Here is a 20062-nt window from a genome sequence, read left to right on the forward strand (position 1 = left end):
TAGGATGCGTAAAAATTATTTATAAATGTTTCATAAGACACCATTAGCAAGTATAACTAAGACGCAATCTTGTTCGTAGCTTAATTAAAGTCACGCCTAACGTAAACGATATACGACATTAATCATTCAATCTCACAATCAGCAATTTACTAAAATTTAAAGCAAAGCAATTGCCAAAAACAATGTATTTTAATGAAATAGTAACTACTTGAATATCGATCGATTAGTCACACTGTTTTTGGAAACATTTTCGCTATAATTAATAATGATTTTTTCTACTCAATTAGAAAATTATTTTTAAAAACTTATTAAACGTTACTTCTGTACGATTAATACTCTGTGACGTCGAACGCACACAAGCATCGTGCATGCGCATGAGTTACTGCGTAGTCTCAACCTCTCGACAGCGAGAGCGAGTAGTTTCGCTGTAATTTAGCCGGCGTCCACGTTTACAGAGTGATTGTGTTATTTTTTAGTATTTCTTTTGTTAATTTATATTTTATTGTGTTTTGATCAGAGGAAACTAGTAAGTAATAGTTATATTTATAATTTAATCTTGAAAATTCCATGAAAATAATTGAAATGTTTGATAAATTGTCAATTGATTGTTGTATCATTTCGTGTCAAAGATTTGTAGTCAGCCGTGTAGTAATTAAAACTGAATGTTTCATGCTATAACTTTTCCAATATAAGTACATAACTATTTATATACTTTTTACACTTATTTCACTTCATTCTTTTTCTTTGAAATAACAAAATTGTGATATTAATAAGTACAATTATTGAAAGCTAAAATTATTTCGGTTATTAAACTACATTAGTTTGTTATCGTATAGTTTGTTTATAAATATTTGGATTGTTTGCCTCAAAACCGGTGTTCATGAATGATCAATAATAGTAATCTTCGGTGCAAATTGCTGCAGATAATTTCCAGTACATATACATTATACATGCATGTAAAACGCTAGAACACGATAATGCTCCTTTTAAATTAATTCTACTACGTCAACTTATTTTTGCATCCATTGCATCTATAGTCTATACCTACATACCTACATTGCATTTCGCAAGTACCTACATTGGTGTTAATAAGTTTATTATTATTTTTATTTACTAATAACTATTCAACACAATCGTGTTTTTTTACAAACGAAAAAAAAAAACGACCAATGTTCAGGGGTCGTCCATAAATCACGTGATGTTTTTAATAATTTTTTGATCTCGTCCCCCCCACCCCCCCTTGGTTATATATATTTAGGTTTTAAAATAATATAATTGTGTTTGCTCGCAAACGAAAAAAAACCGACTTCAATACATCGACGAGTAATACAACGTAGGTCGACGAAAAAATAGTCAAGTAACAACGCATTATCAAAGATTACTCAAAAAGTAGTTATCAGATCTCGATGAAATTTAAATGTGACCACATGATAAACATCGGCTTTCGATTAAATTAAAAATCATCAAAATCGGTACACCTAATAAAAAGTTATTGCGGATTTTCAAGAAGTTCCCTCGATTTCTTTGGGATCCCATCATCAGATCCTGGTTTCCTTATCATGGTACTAAACTAAGAATATCTTCTTTCCAACAAAAAAAGAATTATCAAAATCCGTACACCTAGTAAAAAGTTATTGCGGATTTTCATGAGTTTCCCTCGATTTCTCTAGGATCCCATCATCAGATCCTGGTTTCCTTATCATGGTACTAAACTTGGGATATCTTCTTTCCAACAAAAAAAGAGTTATCAAAATCGGTATATCCAGTAGAAAGTTATGCGGTATAATACAACGTAGGTCGACGAAAAAAGCGTCAAGTAAAAACGCATTATTAGATATAACTCGAAAAGTAGTTGTTAGATCTCAAATAAATTTAAATGGGACCAATTGACACACACCACCTTTCGATTAAAACAAAATTTGTCGAAATCGGTCTACCTGGTCAAAAGTTCTGATGTAACATACATAAAAAAAAATACAGTCGAATTGAGAACCTCCTCTTTTTTTCGGAAGTCGGTTAAAAAGAAAACCAGAAATCATGTGTACATTGTCTGCAAAGGCTATTGTAATTTTAAGAATATTGTCTTTAAATACATGTATTATCTTATTAAATTAAAAAAAAAAATAAGGTTGTTGGTTGTTTTTTTGGTTTTGAAATAAATACCTACACTTGATATATCAATGTAACTCCCCTCTCTCCTTGTGATATTTTGTGATGTTTTTACGACCACCCTTATTTTGAGGTTATTGTGACGTTTCTTAGATTTTTTATATTTAATAGCAATACTTAAAATTTTGCAAACGTCAATAAGAAAATAAGTAATCCTTGCCATCCAATCATGCCAGATTTTTTTTAAGTAGAGTGTTTCTGGTTTAGTGTACACACTTAGCATATTCAATCGTTTGGGTAAAAAAAATACATTAGTCAAGTCACCAGAAGAGGAGGCATTGAGGAAAAGAGCCAACCACAAAAATATTTATCAATATTTAAAAAAGAAGGTTAAGCTGCAAAAAATATTGCCGATGGTAAAGTCAAATGTTTCAATCGAATTTCAACCTTATTGATCAAGGTTTTAATACTTTTTTTCGTATGAAAGAATATGGACAACTCGTTTTATCAGATATATCAGAAGTAAAATCGACATCACGCCACGTCACAATAACCACACAATAAAATACATTACTGAGAGGAGTCCCAGATTCCATCTTCTCGTCCTTTCTGTGCAGAACAGGGAGAGATTTGCTCGTTACACAGGGGTATATTCACCCCATCCAATTCTCCAAAAATCCCTAGTTCTATTCTTTCCCACCGCAAAACTATTGTCCGTACTCTTCGTCCCAGAGCACTGTTTGGCAAAGGGTGCGATAAGCAAGCCCACGAAACTATTATTAAAAATAGTGCCTCCTCCCTTCCTGTCGGCCGGTCCCTGGCTGTCGCTCTTTCTACTGAACCCCAGGTTAAAAAACGTACATTCTTAAAAATATTCTTAGCTTAATCCTTAACTACATGTAATGATTCTTCCATATCGTCCAACGTTGCCCTATCACTAACCTAACTTTTACAGTCACTGACAAATGGCGCTAACCAGAATCCTTCAGTAGAACTGTTACGCGCCCTACTGTAAAGTATCTACCCTAGAAAACAAGACATCCTCTCTCTCATTATCTGCATAATCCTATTACCAGTCATGGTTGATCCGTTTACGGATTCCGTGCTATTCCTACCTACCTACTTGTGAAGAGATCCACAAGGAGTGCACAAACACCCAGACCAGTATGTCATGTGCGGGATTCGAACCCGCAACCGACAACGCAACAGGTACAAACCAGTGCTGTAAACGTTGCGCCAACGCGGCGTCAACCATACTTAAGAGACCTAGTTCCCGAGTAGAAATTTTTAGTCTTCATGTAATGATCTGGTTGAGCCTGACCTGTTTTTCTAGTCGGGTTCCTACTTAAGAGATGAAAAAAGTGACGCGTATGATGCCAAATTCATTTATCCTCTTGTAGCTCACCATATATGTTAAGATAATAGATACATCCTACCGTCTCACATGTTGTAATATTGACGATTCAAGACGATCGTGACGTCTCAAGCCTCAATTAGATTGCATATTGAATACATTGCAATTACGAACACAACAAATATGCAAATATGACGCATGTAAATAATAATGACATACAGTTTCATGCGAAATTGTCCGGCCACAGACTATTTTATGATTTACTAATGTTTAAAGGGAGTAAAATGAAAACACAAATATACCAGCGCTAAGTTCTTTTATTGGTCAATTAAAATATGTTGTACGAAAACTGTATGGTCTAAGATCCGAACCTAAGTCGATCTTCACCGAGCTGATAATAGAATGAAACATACTTTAAATAAATTTCGTACATTAGATAATATATTAAAAACGGGTTGCCTAAAAAAAATCCTGGACTGACTAGTATTAATTATTTTTCAATTTTTTTTTGTGTAATTAAAAAAAGCAACATCTAGATAATAAGAAAATTTTAATCTGACTTGACAGTATGAAACGAATAAAATGTAGAAGATAATTGGCATCGAGATACCTGTTAATACCGGGTAACCCAGTAGTTCGTTCAGGTAAAAAATAGGCAACCCAACGGCTGCACATTCTATTATTAATAATTAAAAATAGTCAGTTCAAGATTTTTTGTAACCATGGTGAAAGAATAAATTGAATTTGTTTATTGAAATGCGTCAATCTCCGACATCCCATGTCTAACAAAAAATACTTATAATTATTTTTTGTTAGATAATCTATGTATGGATATTATTATAAGCTATAAAAGCTATATGACACTCGTGACCATTGGTTGACTGTAAGAGATCTCTTCAACAGATAAAGTCCACCTTTGCTATCAACTTTATACCTATGTAATTTTCTGTACATTATTTTTTAGTGCAATAAAGTATATAATGATAAAAGAAGCGCTTTCATTATGCGTAGACATCACATAGCGACAAAAAATTAGTAACAAAATTTATTTCAAAATATTATAATTTTTTTAAAAGTATAATTATAGCTTTTAGTAGTAATTACTAAGTATTTATTCACGTGAATGTATTTTATGTTAATTTAATTAAAAAAAAATACTTAATTGCTCCTGACCCTATTTATACTAAGCACGTAAACAGTAAAGCAGTCGCAATTTTGTTGCTTTACATAAAAAAATTGCTCCGTCATCGTTCTTATTTCCTATGGAATTTAATAATTTCTTTATTGTACACCATAATACAAACAAACAGTAGTAAATATAAACAAAGATGCACAAAGGCGATCTTATCGCTGAAAAGCGATTTTAGCCACCTTTGGGCACAGGATATGATATAGTAGCGATGGATAGGAAGTATACAATATGAAAATTCAAAGGATAAATAATAATAGTGTTTGATAGATTCAATAACACAATCCGTTGAAGGAAAAAAAATGGAATATATATAATTCGCCAATCCGCAGTGGACCAGCTTGGTAGATTAAGTTCTAACTTTTCTCCTACATGGAGAAAGAAGCCTGTGCCCAGCTGTGGGATGCTACAGGGTAAATCGTATATAATTAGATATACTTCTTTTTTTTTGTCTAATTAGGTACTCTACTATTGCTAATCCAGTTAATTGAGCAGCATGGTAAATAAACTCCAAACCCTTTTTTATATGGAAAATGTGATTTTGTCCACTTGTGGTACATTTACACACAGATTCAATTTATTTAGTGATAGCTACGCCACGTGGTTTCCTCAGAAAATACTTATCCTGAAAGTGTAACGAGAACTTTTATGTCCATATACATATTATGTGTTTATCTATTCTATATTAATGCAGCATGATGGAATAAGCTTCAGTCCTACTTTAGATAAACTAGAATTATAAAATTTAGGCACTCTTAACGCTGAAAATATTTTATTACGAAAAAGATAATTTTAGGTAAGTTAAAAAAATATTTTGACGCACAAGTTTTGTTTTTCTCTTACCGTTTTCCTTGAAGTTTGTATTCATTTAAGCCGTCTGGTATTATGGAATATCACTGGCACAATTGAGAGCCATAAAACCAATCAATCAATCAATCAATTATGGAATATCATTCAGTAATAAGTTTGTCGTGTTCGAAATTAAATAATTCGTAGCCAATACGAATCGTTTTTTTAGGAATTAAACTTTAACAAAGTTGTAACTTTTATTAAATATGTATATCTGTTGATATAGTTCACACCGTATACCTGTATACTGTACATTGATATAGAGTGCGTATAACCTATCGTGATAGCCTGTGCGGTTTCTTGTCCAAAATACGCTGACAACCTTTACTGAGACTACCTATTTACTTTATTTTAGTGTGACCTTACCGATGCTGATATTTTAAAGTAAATTTATCGGAGATACAGTTATTGTATTGACAAGGATCAAACACACAACCGGGAATGAAAGGAAGATATGTGGCGCTGTGCCAACAACTACATGCTAATCCACAGACCCTAAAGATGACGTTCGAAAATGTATATATAACTTTTTTTTAATAGTTACAGTTAATGACAATACATATATGGAACAGTTGGAGTTATATAGATCATACACATGTATGTATGTAGCTCAGTTGCAGCCAAATTTGAAGTTCTAAGTGATGCGTTCCATTTCAATCCTTTACCAGCGCGCGGCGCGGAATGAGAAAGACTACGCCCGGTACGCGCACTCTGCCCGAAACGGGCTATTAAAAATATTTTAACAAAATACCCGCACATATAAAAACACTTTTTACGTATTCTCAGTACATAAAATATAACGAGAATTGTCTGTTTGTACATAAATATTTTTGATATAATACTTAACAATATACATCTTTGTTATTTCAATTGTAATTAGCGTAACCGATGCTAACATGATAGCTGAAACTCTTATTTCGTGGTGTCATCCGTGTCGAATTTTGATATCATCGTATAATGATTTGTTTGTGGTTGAAGGCTACAAAACTTTTCCTTACCTTTATGTTTACACGTAATATTTACAGTGTATTCGCGCTCATAAAATAGTGACTGATTGTTCTCAATGAGAAATTGAGAAAAAATATATACAGAAAACCGGAAAAAAGTAAACGATTTATTTACAGTTATTGATTTTGAAATTTCGCAAGACAGGGCAACGTCTACCGGGTCAGCTCGTTGCTAATAAATTCGTATATGACAGTGAATTAAAAATAATTTGAGATAGAACGTATAACAAAATAAACTGTGTTAAGGTTATATTTAATCTAAAAGTTAAATTCTTGTTTTGATGAGAAAGGAAATACGAAATCAATATAAAATAATTTAATTTGTTATAAATATGTTATCTTTAGTTTATATTTAGACAACTGTTTCCCGCCGTTAATCGTTGAGTCACATTATTTGTTAGAACGTTTGTCATTTATGATTATTATTTTCCCGGCCTAAGAGATACGGCGTGGTGTTTTAAATCCAGTCTCAAGCAACAAGGTATTTTTGTAAACCAGAAAGTTTTATTATTCAGTGCCAAATTTTAAAACTACAGTGTGATATTATTACATCTAATAATTATATTTTATTGGATTACAGCCGTGATTAAAACTATGATCACAAAAGAAAGTAACCGTTATTCAAGCAAACAGTAAGCAATTCAGTATTTATTTGTTAAGTAATTTACAAAAATATTGTAAAGTATTTTACTACTGCTGAGAATAACAGCAACCCGGTGTCACCAGAGCAAGCCAATTTAACTTACTGTTATAGTTAGATTCAAGAGAAATGACAATTGTAGATCAGTTATCGTTTATCTACGGAGTTACTACTAACTTTTGAGTCTATAGTAAAAACAAACAAACTGCGTAAAATGGCAGCGGGTTAGGCGCTTTCTTATCCCGAGGCGCCGTCTCAAATGTTATCCCGGGGCGCTGACTCAAAATTAGTTGTTTTAATTACTTTAGGATTAAAGGTTTAATAACTTTACTTTTAATAATGTTTCTTTCATTTAAATTTTTGTATTTTTAGATTAAATCATTTAATCATTTTCAAAGGTCGTTTTAAGTAACTAGCGACCTAGCGCATGGGTACACATTATTCCATTGTAATTAATTAGGCCACGGCGGTGGCGTGTTGCAATGACACCACGGAATGGCCGATAACAACTTATATATTTTTATTTAGATGACTAAAGCGGCAAACAAAAGTACGGTCCACATACATGGTGGTAAACGGTTGTTCTATTCTATGGACGCCTACAACTACAAAAGCATTGCGAGCTCATTACCCTACCATCTCAAGTAGTTTTGTTTACCATACCCACCACGGGAACACAGCAATATCATATTTTTAGCAGGATATTTTGATTATTTGCTGAGGCCTTTGTCAATTTATATAATTATCAGAGTATAACATCACTCTGCTGGCTTCTTTTTCCATGTAAAGCTTATTTAATTCCACGCTGTTCCACGGCTCCACGGGCTCCTCTTTTTTGAACAATCAATTATTAAAAAATATTGCACATGCTAACAACTAAAAGTACAATAATAAACAAAATTACAATTAATTAATTGTTTTAATTGTAAAATAAATTAATTGTCCCTATTACACATACAGTATAATTATGTTCAATTGTAATTAAAACAACGTTTGTCCATACATATCTTATCATCAAAACCAGCTGTTAGTAGATGAAAGCAGCTTACACTGGATATGTTTGCTGTAACTAGAACAACCTAGACAAAGTTTTCTGTTATACCTACATGCTTAGATTTTAGGTAAAACGAGTAAACAGTGAACATTAGTTAAAACAAATTCTACCTCCAATAGTAACCAATTTGTGGATAAATTACGGAATAAAATTATTTGTAACGTGGTACACACATATTTTTTATTCACATTAATTTTGTTGATCTATAATTTGAAAAGAAATATCGTATAAAAACACAAAAAAAAACTGACAGGATGAAGCATAAATGAATCAAGTTTCTAGTAACAATCATAAACTAAAACAAAAATAATAATTAAGTGAATCGACAATTATTGATATTGATCTCTTATTACAACCGGATCCATAATACTGTAAAATATATGGAATTTAAGAGATTCTAAACTACGTACAAATACACAAACGCATTATTTATACTATTTTGTTATGCTATTTACTTCATAACAATAAAGTTTTATATGTGCATGATTTCTTGATAATATGGATTTATGCCATATTCTCAATGAGACAAGAATTGATTAGCCATTCATTCTGACTTGAATTCATTGAAAATAACTTTAATTGATATTCTAATTGATATACCTAATGTATTTCAGCATTATATGACATATTGAATACATATATAAAAAATATGAAATATAATTAAATATATTTAACATTTTGAACGGTATCTTACTTCTGAACTTCAATCCTGCTTTTTTCTAATAAGCCTTATGATGGACTAACTGTGCCCCGCGGTTTCATCCTCGCAAATTAAAGGATTATACGTACAAAAAATATTTTTTAAATCATTACTATGGCGACCCAGGCGAATCACACCGGCGCGCGGCCCGACGCGGCGTCATTACGGTTGATTTTACTTTATCGCCTAAATTATGCGTCCAAATTAAATGCTGTAAAAGACAAAGTTCATCTTCATAAAATTGCCTTTTTGATGAAGTATTTTTCTTTCGTATGCATATGACTGACTAATAGTAATGAAATAAAATAATCTTTTAATTTTTTGTGATCATTAATTCGTTACAGAGTTATAAGAATTGAAAACAAACGATGTCAATGACAATTTTGTTCAAAAAGAAACAGTTGTGATGAATAATGTATTTATTTGGATAACGATTCATATCACGTTTATAAAACTTCTTTCAAAATTTATGCCCTATTTTATAACAAATTTAATTACTATAAAAAAGTTTGTAATGAGTTAACTTTAGAAGATAAACTATACTAACGCGACCTTTTTTTTAGAACTGTTGATGGTGATCATTTCTGTCATAAATAGTTTTTTTGTTAGCTGTATGCGTTTACGCAGCGTACACAAGGAAACCTCGCAAAAAATAATATTTTTCCCTTTTACGTAATGTTTTGCCTTCTCTTTTTGTAATTATCTTTTTAAAGGTTCTTATTTAACCTTTCGTAGTAGAATACAAATCGTATGTGAGGGTCCAAAAACATCTAACTCAACATAAAAAATATCCAGTCTAAGATAAATACCTATATGGCCAATATAAACATATGCAATAAACGGTATCTATATGTATATCAAATCAAATACTAAACACCAAAATGCTGTGACCACTTTGCAAACCTATAATTAAAGTCAGTCAGTACTAAACCAAGGTTTGGTTAATGCCTAATTACCATATTGTCTTCAACTATTGAATTAACCACACAATCATACTAATAACTAATGTACAGTAGTTGATATTAATTAATCTTTAGACTAATAAATAGAAAATGACTCTGAATTATGCTTGTCCACCATCAAAGCATATTATTTCAAGATTATGTTAACGATAAAGATAGAGGGACGTAGGGGTGTTGTACTTTTTTTCTTATTTGCGAAACTGTATTACAAGACACATAATAAAAAAGGTAGGATAGGCATAAATCAATGATGTTTTCACTTAAAATTTAAATGCATTACATGCCGTGACTAAATATATAATGACTGACAGTTTGACAGACATTATTGAAGTGGGACACAGCAATTTACATCCTGTTCAAAATCAGGAGCAGCCCGACTGGAGAAGAAACTTAGGCTTAAAGATCACAGTTAAATGACTACTTTCAAGTAGTGCTGTGTCCCTGTAGTAAGGTGGCCAGGACTGGGGAGGGTCAGAAGTAGGGTACAATACACTTGCGATGCTTCTGGAAATGCAGGTCTGTAGGCTATGGTAACTGCTTGCCATCAGGTAGACCGTGCGTTTGTTTTCTGACCTAGTCGTATAAAAGTTTCTTGCCTACGCTACTCTGCAGCAGCTACATTCCGCATTGATGGTTCACATTAACTGTAATTAATTTTTTACAAAAAAAATATAATTTTAAATTTGTCATGTACCTATTCGAAAATGGTTTTGAAGCAAAATAAACAAGGCACTTAACGATTTTGATTCTACTATTCACATTTTTGTCTATTCATAAATTCCAACATTAGGTATTTTATTGTTATTACTAGCTGTGCCCGCGACTTCTCCTTCCTTCCGCGTAGAATTTAACAAAAATGTTGTTGTTCAGTTCTCAGAGTTATACAATTAATAAATTTCTAAAATAACCTAAGTTAGCCTAAGTTACTCCTTACTACATCAGCTATCTTCCAGTGTCTGTCCCGTCAAAACGGTCCAGCCGTATCAGAGATTAGCGGGAACAAACAGACAGACAGACAGACAAAATTGTAAAAAATATTATTTTGGCTTATATACCGCGTATACATTCATATGCATTTAGTAAAAAAGCAGTTATTTTAATATTACAAACAGACACTCCAATTTTATTTATTTGTATAGATGATGTTCTTTTGAAACGTCAATTCAGTGTCTCCTTTATGTCGTCTTATAATACTTATGTACGTCACTCGTTAGAATAAGAAAACGGAATAAATAATAAAAGTTATATTAACATTTTATTGAACAAGAAAAAGCAATTACTGAGACAAATAGGAAATACAAAAGGCCACCTTATCGCTTAAGAGCGATCTTTACCAGACGACTTCAGGGTTTATTGACTATACAGGTGTACTTTAACATTTTTATCAGAAGCTTCCAAAGTGAATTTTGATTGATTTCAGAGTAAGAAATATAAAATATAATAGAAAAATAATTAAATTATAATATCAATTAAATTGGGTAATATTGTGTCCACATTTATGTAATTTTATTTTCTTAACAATCCTAAAGAGATGCTGATTATGTTAGAAATAAATTAGCCCTCAATATACTAAGATACTGGTAGGTATTAGTGAAGTTCTTTTCAAAGTAATGTTTTTTAATGTTAATTTTAATTGGTCTATTTGAACTAATTTAAAAAATATAAATAAAGTCCACCGATTCACGCGTACACAAATACATTGATATATAAATACACAAACATTTACCTAATAGATGAATAATAATCAAAAATGAAAAATGTTTATGAATGCATTGAAGCAGCACTTAGTTCTAAACTTTTACCTACAATTGAAATTAGTTCAGGTTTTCATTTGACTGATAATAAGCCTTTGTCATCCCACTGCTGAGCACAGGTCTGTTTCTCCATCTAGGATCTAACCACAGAGCAAAGTTTTTGCTCGGTAGATCTAACCTTCTCCTATATTTTTATCTACAAAAGAAATAGTAATAATACCACAATTGAGTAGTATTTTTTTAACACAACCTTTATATTACTGATTATGCCTATGTAAAAAAATATATTTTGTTCGCAGATGATAATGCAAATGCCGAGAAACGTTTGGTGTTGCGGAGGAAATCTACGTCTGAAATGTTTCATCATCGGATACTTAAATCTTGTAAGTTTAAAGTTAATTGTCCTAAGTGTAACGGAGGGTAGATATCAAAACATTTTATCAAAATCAAAATTTCTTTTCATAGCTTGCGATAGTACCTCTTTACTGTAGTAAAAATTTTGATTCAAACTTCTGTCAAATCTTTTATTACATTTTTTTTTCTTGTAAAATATTGGAAAACTTAATTTAACTTAGTAACAATTTGCTAATTAAATGCTAGTTTACAAGACATTAAAATTGAAGTTTATAAATATAAATTCATATACAAATATCAGTAACATAATAAGCCTATAATAATTATTGTGTTTGCTAGCAAACGAAAAAAACCGACTTCAGTTACATCGACAAGTAATACAACGTAAGTAGACGAAAAAAATTAACAAACGAACTAGTCGCCACTACGCTATTCATAGATTCCCCTCGATTTTTCTGGGACGCCGTCATCAGATCCCGATTTCCTTATCATCTTTTTAACAAAAAAGAACTAGCTAAATCGGTTTATGAACGACGAAGTTATGCGCGAAGACAAATAAATATATATATACGGTCGAATTGAGAAACCGCCTCCTTTTTTCAAGTTGGCTAAAACATCATACATACATACATTACAGCCTATACGGTCCACTGCTGGACATAGGCCTCCACAAGTTTACGCCAAAAATAACGTGAACTCATGTGTTTTGCCATAGTCACCACGCTGGGCAGGCGGGTTGGTGACCGCAGTACTGGCTTTGTCGCACCGAAGACGCTGCTGCCCGTCTTCGGCCTGTGTATTTCAAAGCCAGCAGTTGGATGGTTATCCCTTGATTGGCTAAAACATCATAACAGGCAATTTGCGAGAGTTGACAAATAACTATGTGTCGTATGAGTCACATGTCGAAGAATTCAATAACATTTATCACATAGTTTTATAGATTCAAGGACGATAAGTTCCTACATTACTTTACAGAGTAACACAATTTTTTGATATAGAAATTGCTTACATAGTAGATAATAAAGGCGGATTTATATCTAATGAAGATATCTTCCAGTTAACGCATGATAATAGGATTTCCCATATAATACTCCCAAATAATATTCCAGAGGAGCACAATAGCACTGGAGTATATAATAAATAAGTACAACCATGTAATACAAGTCTTGCACACACATTCACATGTATACTTATATTTATATGTATATAAGTATATACAATAACTATTATATGAGTGTTTGAACGCATTAATTGGTGTATTTTTATTTAAAAAAAATAAAAAAAAACCTGAAGAATTTTATTCCAAATAGTTGAACATTTTCGAGAAACAATGGGTATTGTTAGTGTAATGAACTTCTGTTCCCACGATGTGTTCATACATAATAATTATAGTTTTGATAAACTTAAACATCTTCAAATATCACGCTTATGTGATGACGTTATACACATACACGTGTTAAAAAAAATTAATTAATAGACAATCTCTGAACAGAACTTACACGTTCTAGCAAAATTATCACAATTTATTTTCAGGTTTTGTTTTAATTTATACTTGTTAACTTAATTTACTGTAATACTACAGAAGCTAAAACTGTCCTTAATAGGCAAACCGTTTAATCTGTAATGCACATAAATATCTTTTTAATGTTATGGTAATTCTTCCTTGTCTTAGTACATAATATATATCTTTAGTTACTTAACAATTAATTTTTCACTATCATTGTTATTTCATTTCCCATATAATGCAATTATGTATACAAAACCCTGTCGGTTTCTAGTTTTACACAAAGAAGTGATATGTGACCTTTACAATTGCACATAAGTAATTGCACATAATCAATTAGGTATAATGCAATAAATGTATTCTGTTTTAGATTCAGACGAAATAATAATTTAGACTCGCTTTCATATTAAAATGCTTTAATACTTTTTTTTTAAATACAATTAAACAAAAAACGATCATTTAATAAATACTATCAGAAGTAACTATTATGTTATCATTATCATTATATATATTATCAAACAAAGTCGCTTCCCGCTGTCTGTATGCTTAGATCTTTAAAACTACGCAACGGATTTTGATGCGGTTTTCTTTAGTAAATAGAGTGATTCCAGAAGAAGGTTTATATGTATATTACATACATAATATAGTAGAGGAACACTGATACCAGTACCCTTGCGATACCGGGCGGGACGTAAAATCAATTATTAGTACGGTATACCAAATTAATAATAATGATATTTATTAATATACATAAGTGTAATTAAACTAGTGACAGAAAAATTGTCAATGTCAGTTTTGTTAGATTTAAACAAAGCCACAAACGTACACTAACCCAAGCAACCGTAATTTGAATTCAACTAAACAACGTTAAATTAATCAATCCACTTTTACATTAAATACTTAATGATCCATGTAAATTCGAACCTGTTTGCCTTTGCCTGTTGCTACGCTGTTGTGCGTTGGCTATAATTATCATAAGATTAGTGCGTTTAAACAAACAATATAAATAAAAACGCGTTTCTCATCATAATATTGGTATATTATTATTATGAGTAAAAAAAAAAAAACTACTAAAATAACCACAGATCCAGAACAAGCAAGGCAATAGAGCTACATTAAACATTAAAGGTATACGAAGTATGAACAATATTATGTTAATTCAATATTTCAGTTGTAAACAGTCATATTATAGCGGTTTAATCTCATCGTCACGCCTTAGTTCCACGCGCGGGACATGCATGATTTCAAGTTTAAATAGAATATACGTGCCATTTTCTTCTTCCGGGCAGTAAATAAAGTATTCTATAATAAATGGCATGTAGGGTACAGCAGAAAAAAAATTGCTTAAAATTTGGAGCAGCCATACTGCGGAAGTACCTCAACCTTACAGAAGATCACAACTAAATAACATTGCTGTAGTGAGCCCTTCTCACTCTTACTGCCTGCGCTCCTGGTGAGGGCCTTTAGCAGGGTCGGCCACAGTAAGCCACCATCCTGCGGACCGTATGTTTGATTACCAGCATATTGTAAAAAAAAACTGAAAATTCAGAAATTTAACCTAGACTGGCACTGCTGTGTGGCTACGGCACTAAAGAATTTAGCCACTCCCTCTCTTCCCGTGGGTGTCGTAAGAGGCGACTAAGGGATAACAAGGTTCCACAGCCACCTTGGAACTTAAGAAGCCGACCGATGGCGGGATAACCATCCAACTGCTGGCTTTGCAATACACAGGCCGAAGACGGGCAGCAGCGTCTTCGGTGCGACAAAGCCAGTACTGCGGTCACCAACCCGCCTGCCCAGCGTGGTGACTATGGGCAAAACACATGAGTTCACGTTATTTTTGGCGTAAACTTGTGGAGGCCTATGTCCAGCAGTGGACTGTATAGGCTGTAATGATGGCACTGCTGATTTACGTATAAGAATAAATGATAAGAGCTCAAATAGCTTAAACATTTGTTTCGTGTTCGACGTTGAAATAAATCTAATAAAAGTATTGACGTGTATTTGTCAATTGGAAGAGTACCGTGACGTATAACTCCAGTCCAACTCCTTAACAAGATAATAGTCCTTTGCTCAGCAATGGTATAGTTATATACTATTATTGTACATTAGAGTTAATAAATCACTTAAGATTCGTTGATATTAATTGTTAATAACGCCTCGATTAAGATATGTAGCGTCTTATTATATAGCATATAATTTTTTTATAAATAGCCTTTTAAGGCAAGAAAAGTGCTTAAAAATGGACACACACCATCAGATTAGCATAGTCAACCTAAAGATACTTATGTAGAGTTGTCAACTTAGCACAAATATAATCCTACCTACCGAATATCAAAGAATTAGTCATTTGAATAAAACTTAATTGGTACAAATTTATTACCGTACTTAGATTCACCAACCTACAAATAACGAAATATCTGTTATATTATGATTATTACTAGCATAAACATTAATGAAATACAATCTTAACACTAATTTTATTTTATTTAATTTCGCTTTCTTATTGCTATGGTAGCAAACAACACCTAGCTATTAACACCGGGAGCATTACTAGCACATGAACCCGCTGACCCTCCCTAATAGCTCTGGCTATCCATAGAAAACCATCTAATAAGATACTGCTTGAGAGCAATGCTACTTAGCTGTGATTTTCTGTAACGTTAGCCAGTTAGAAAGACAGATCTCAATTTTGAGCTATATTTGCAGCTGTGCGGCTACGGCACCAAAGAATATAGCCACCCCTCTTCCCGTAGGTGTCGTAAGAGGCGACTAAGGGATAACAAGGTTCCACTCCCACCTTGGAACTTAAGAAGCCGAGCGATGGCGGGATAACCATCTAACCGCTGGCGTTGAAACACACAGGCCGAAGACGGGCAGCAGCGTCTTAGGTGCGACAAAGCCAGCCCCTGCGGTCACGAACCCGCCTGCCCAGCGTGGTGACTATGGGCAACACACATGAGTTCACAGTCCAGCAGTGGACTGCAATAGGCTGGAATAATGATTGCAGCTGTGCCCTACCTCAGTTGATACGATTGATTACTTCCATATCAACAATATATAATCATACAATAACTGTAATTGATATAATTAATTGAAACGCAGTTCCTTGGTTTTTTTTTTTTAGTTTTTTGTTATGCCCATTAAAATACATATTATACATTGTTTGATTTTCTCTTCGATTACGTATTCACCAAAAATATTTGTACTGCCCATTATTTAGGAATTTAAGTTCAGGATTTCTATATAAAATGTGTTTATAAACGGTGTGACTCAGAAGTCGAGTATAATTAAAACCCTACCACGTTTCCATATCAAAATACAGAGGACATGATTTGTAACATTACGTAACGTTAGACTACTTTTGAGTTTAGTACTATATGAAGCTTGTTTAAATGCGTGGTACTAAAATGTTCCTAAATATGCTATAACGTAAGTATTATATGAGCAGATAGCAGTATATATAATATGAACTATAACGTAAGTACTGAAAACTACATTTTGAATATTTATAACGTTAATATTTAATTACTTTTGTCTACATTTGTATAAACAACGAAACTTATATTCCGTTAGTCCTCTTAACTATAATATTTTAGTCAAATACTAATTATAAAATGAGATTATGATCAAAGCTTAACCCATGTACAACCTGACTATCAAGCGTCAAGTATACTGACATATTTCCCCTAACGGCTGCCAACGTAGCCATAACTCTTATAATGTGCCGATGTCCATATGTAACAGTAGCTATTTAATATCAGAAAGTACAGTTAGCTCGTTTACCCTCCTTATCAAAAATAAGTACACATTAATATTACGGAAAGAAAACCATAAACAATTAGGTGTATGTTTCAGTAGGTTCATTCCTCGGTTTTAATTTCATGCTATTGTTTGCAGTTCGCCAGTATCATTGACATCGGGTGTCATGTGATGATTGTGGCCATTGTCACAAACGGGTTTCAATGTGATGTTGACAGAGAAAGTGTAAGTTTAATATGACTACTTAATACTTCATGTTACTCCATAATGATCTGTTACTCATAATAAATTGAAGTAGATTTTGATATCAAACCCTTAAAAAAATTAAAAGACCATTGAGTAGAACAGCAGTATTGGAACTAATATGAACTTTTGTAATGGTTTTGAAACTAAATTTTATTTTGTAATATAAATATTCCCTGATAATATTTTGAGTATTAATTTAATGTCTAATACCAATATGTTGAATGAACTACCTACACTAATATTATAGAGGAGAGATTTGATTTTTAGTTTCTTTGTAATAGAAAAACACGAAAGCCACTGGATCGATTTTAAAAATTCTTTCACCTATATACATATATGGGTAATATCTTAATAGAAAAAAATGGAACAGTTAACTGTTATATATGCGGGTAAAGCCTGCAGTCACCAACCCGCCAGCCCAGCGTGGTGACTATGGGCAAAATACCTTAGTCCACGCCATTTTGGACGTAAACTTGTGGAGGCCTATGTCCAGCAGTAGATTGCGCTTGCAGTCGCGGGTTCGATCTCCGCTCACGAAAGACATTTTATTGGCTATATAGATGTATGTCGTGGTCTAGGCCTTGTGCTTATGTATTGTGTTTGTTTCCGGACCCCACAAGGGAGTTAATCCCACTGGGGGCCGTTGAGTGTAAAGCGTTTTATTTTATTTATTTATTTATTTACGCTTAGTATGTAAATTAATCAGCGAATCGTATTCTTTTAGCTCCGATCCATTGACTGGCCCTGGCTGGAACCATTCTTACTGATCATCAACCTTGGTACTCATGGCTTTTACCCGTTCCCTCTTGTGCTGCCGTCATACAACAGTATTCACATTGACTACATTCCTATTCCTTCGCAACCAAGATGCTATCCTGGGATGCTGCATCTCTACTTGATAGATATCCTAAACTTCTTAATCAATGTGATCTGGCTCAAATTTGTCGTGGCCTTTGTATCCGCAGTTCATAAGGTAAAATTTGACATATTGTGTTTATTATTTAATTAATTAATTAGAATGATTGCGCCATTTACACTGATTAAATTATTTAAAAAAGTTACAAAAAAGCAAACAAATTTAGTGCAAGTAAAGGCGTTATCATAATTTCAAAATAAGTTTTTTGTTCGATTTGAATATAAAAATTAAATGTGTTATCGGAAATAATAAACGAACCCGGAAAAAATTAGTAAAAATAAGAATTCTCTTTTTAATTATCAATTATACGCTACTTGCGCTTAAAAACAATTATTCTTAAATATTACAGAAAGATCCGGAACCTATGCGCATGTTCTTTGGCCTGTCCATGGTGAAACTTGTACTGCAGATTTTGTACTTCTTCTCACAGCCAAACATTTATAATTATGCAGTGGAAGCATACTGGTTTATAAGTCTCATGGATGCTTGTAAGTACTACGTTTATATATTGTCGTATTATTCTATACCTTTGTTATTTAATGAGCGATCCCTCGCTCTCAAAGTCTCAAAGGGTCATCAGTAGTAAAAATTAATGAAAGACGAAAACTAATCTCACAGCAGTCACAGCACTGGCTTATGACTGTTGCGCTGGCGGTTACGGGTTCCGTCGTCTCGGCGTTTATGTATTTATGTTTTGCACTGTATGTTTCCGGACCCCCAAAATAGAGGTAAATTTTAGTGGGGGCCGTTGAGTGAAAGGTATTTATTTATCATTTATTTATTTGCATTATAGGTATTGCGACAATCTTCCTGATGATCATCCATGGGTACGTAGTTCAACTGCGCAATGAAAAGTCTCAGACGAAGATCGAGCAGCCTCCCTCTTACATAGAATGCCTGATCAACGGACCCCTGACACGAGTTGATGAGAAAAAGGAATCTGTTCTTGTTATCGAAGAAAAAAAGTCTGAACCACCAGCTGAAGTTGAACAAAGAGAACGATGTTGATCTGATATTTATTGAAGTAATTTGATTATCAAAGTATAGTTATAACATACAAACATGCTTAATATATATATATTTTTTAATTTCACGGTCACTATGAACTCATTTGATTGTACGGAACTTACCGCGATTATTATTTTTACACTGGTGGCACATGGTAGCGGGCGAACCATCACGTGTGTCGCGTAGAATCAAAAATATACATGTAAAATTATTTAAAATAAAAATTTCAGTATATTTTTCAATATATACAGTTAGTTATATTATCTGTTATACGTTCTTTTTTTTAATTTAAAACGAAATATCCCTAATCTCGAATTTATATCGGCATATGATTACACATTATAGAATAACCAGGTATGTTTATTATAATTTTAATCGGCGTATTTAAATAAAGTATTAATAAATAAATATCGCTGTAAATTATTTTAGATATACTATAAAATAGTGATTAATAAACTATATAACGCTCGTAGTATGAAAAAAAATAAGTGTGGTAAGAAATCGTATAACAAAAATAAATATATATAAAAGTGAACTCTTATCATGTGTCGTAGAAGACATACATTTTTGTCCTGCCGTTGCTTTGCGTATGCTTTAATATGTAACATGCATAAATTATGACGTCTGCTTTATAAATTATAGAATAAACATAGC

The 20062-nt window shown here is 32.7% G+C and overlaps 1 protein-coding gene across 1 annotated transcript; it reads left to right on the forward strand.

The window, feature by feature from the left end:
- Nucleotides 1-392: 392 nt before the first annotated feature.
- On the forward strand, nt 393-19816 carry LOC123664152. Its single transcript, XM_045598755.1, has 6 exons — nt 393-526; nt 11918-12001; nt 17377-17463; nt 18209-18457; nt 18750-18888; nt 19194-19816. The coding sequence occupies exons 2-6, from the start codon at nt 11918-11920 to the stop codon at nt 19406-19408; spliced, it is 774 nt and encodes a 257-aa protein (XP_045454711.1). The 5' UTR covers nt 393-526; the 3' UTR covers nt 19409-19816.
- The last annotated feature ends 246 nt before the right edge of the window (nt 19817-20062 follow it).

Source organism: Melitaea cinxia, chromosome 21 (genome assembly GCF_905220565.1).
Source record: "Melitaea cinxia chromosome 21, ilMelCinx1.1, whole genome shotgun sequence".
Taxonomy (NCBI): domain Eukaryota; kingdom Metazoa; phylum Arthropoda; class Insecta; order Lepidoptera; family Nymphalidae; genus Melitaea; species Melitaea cinxia.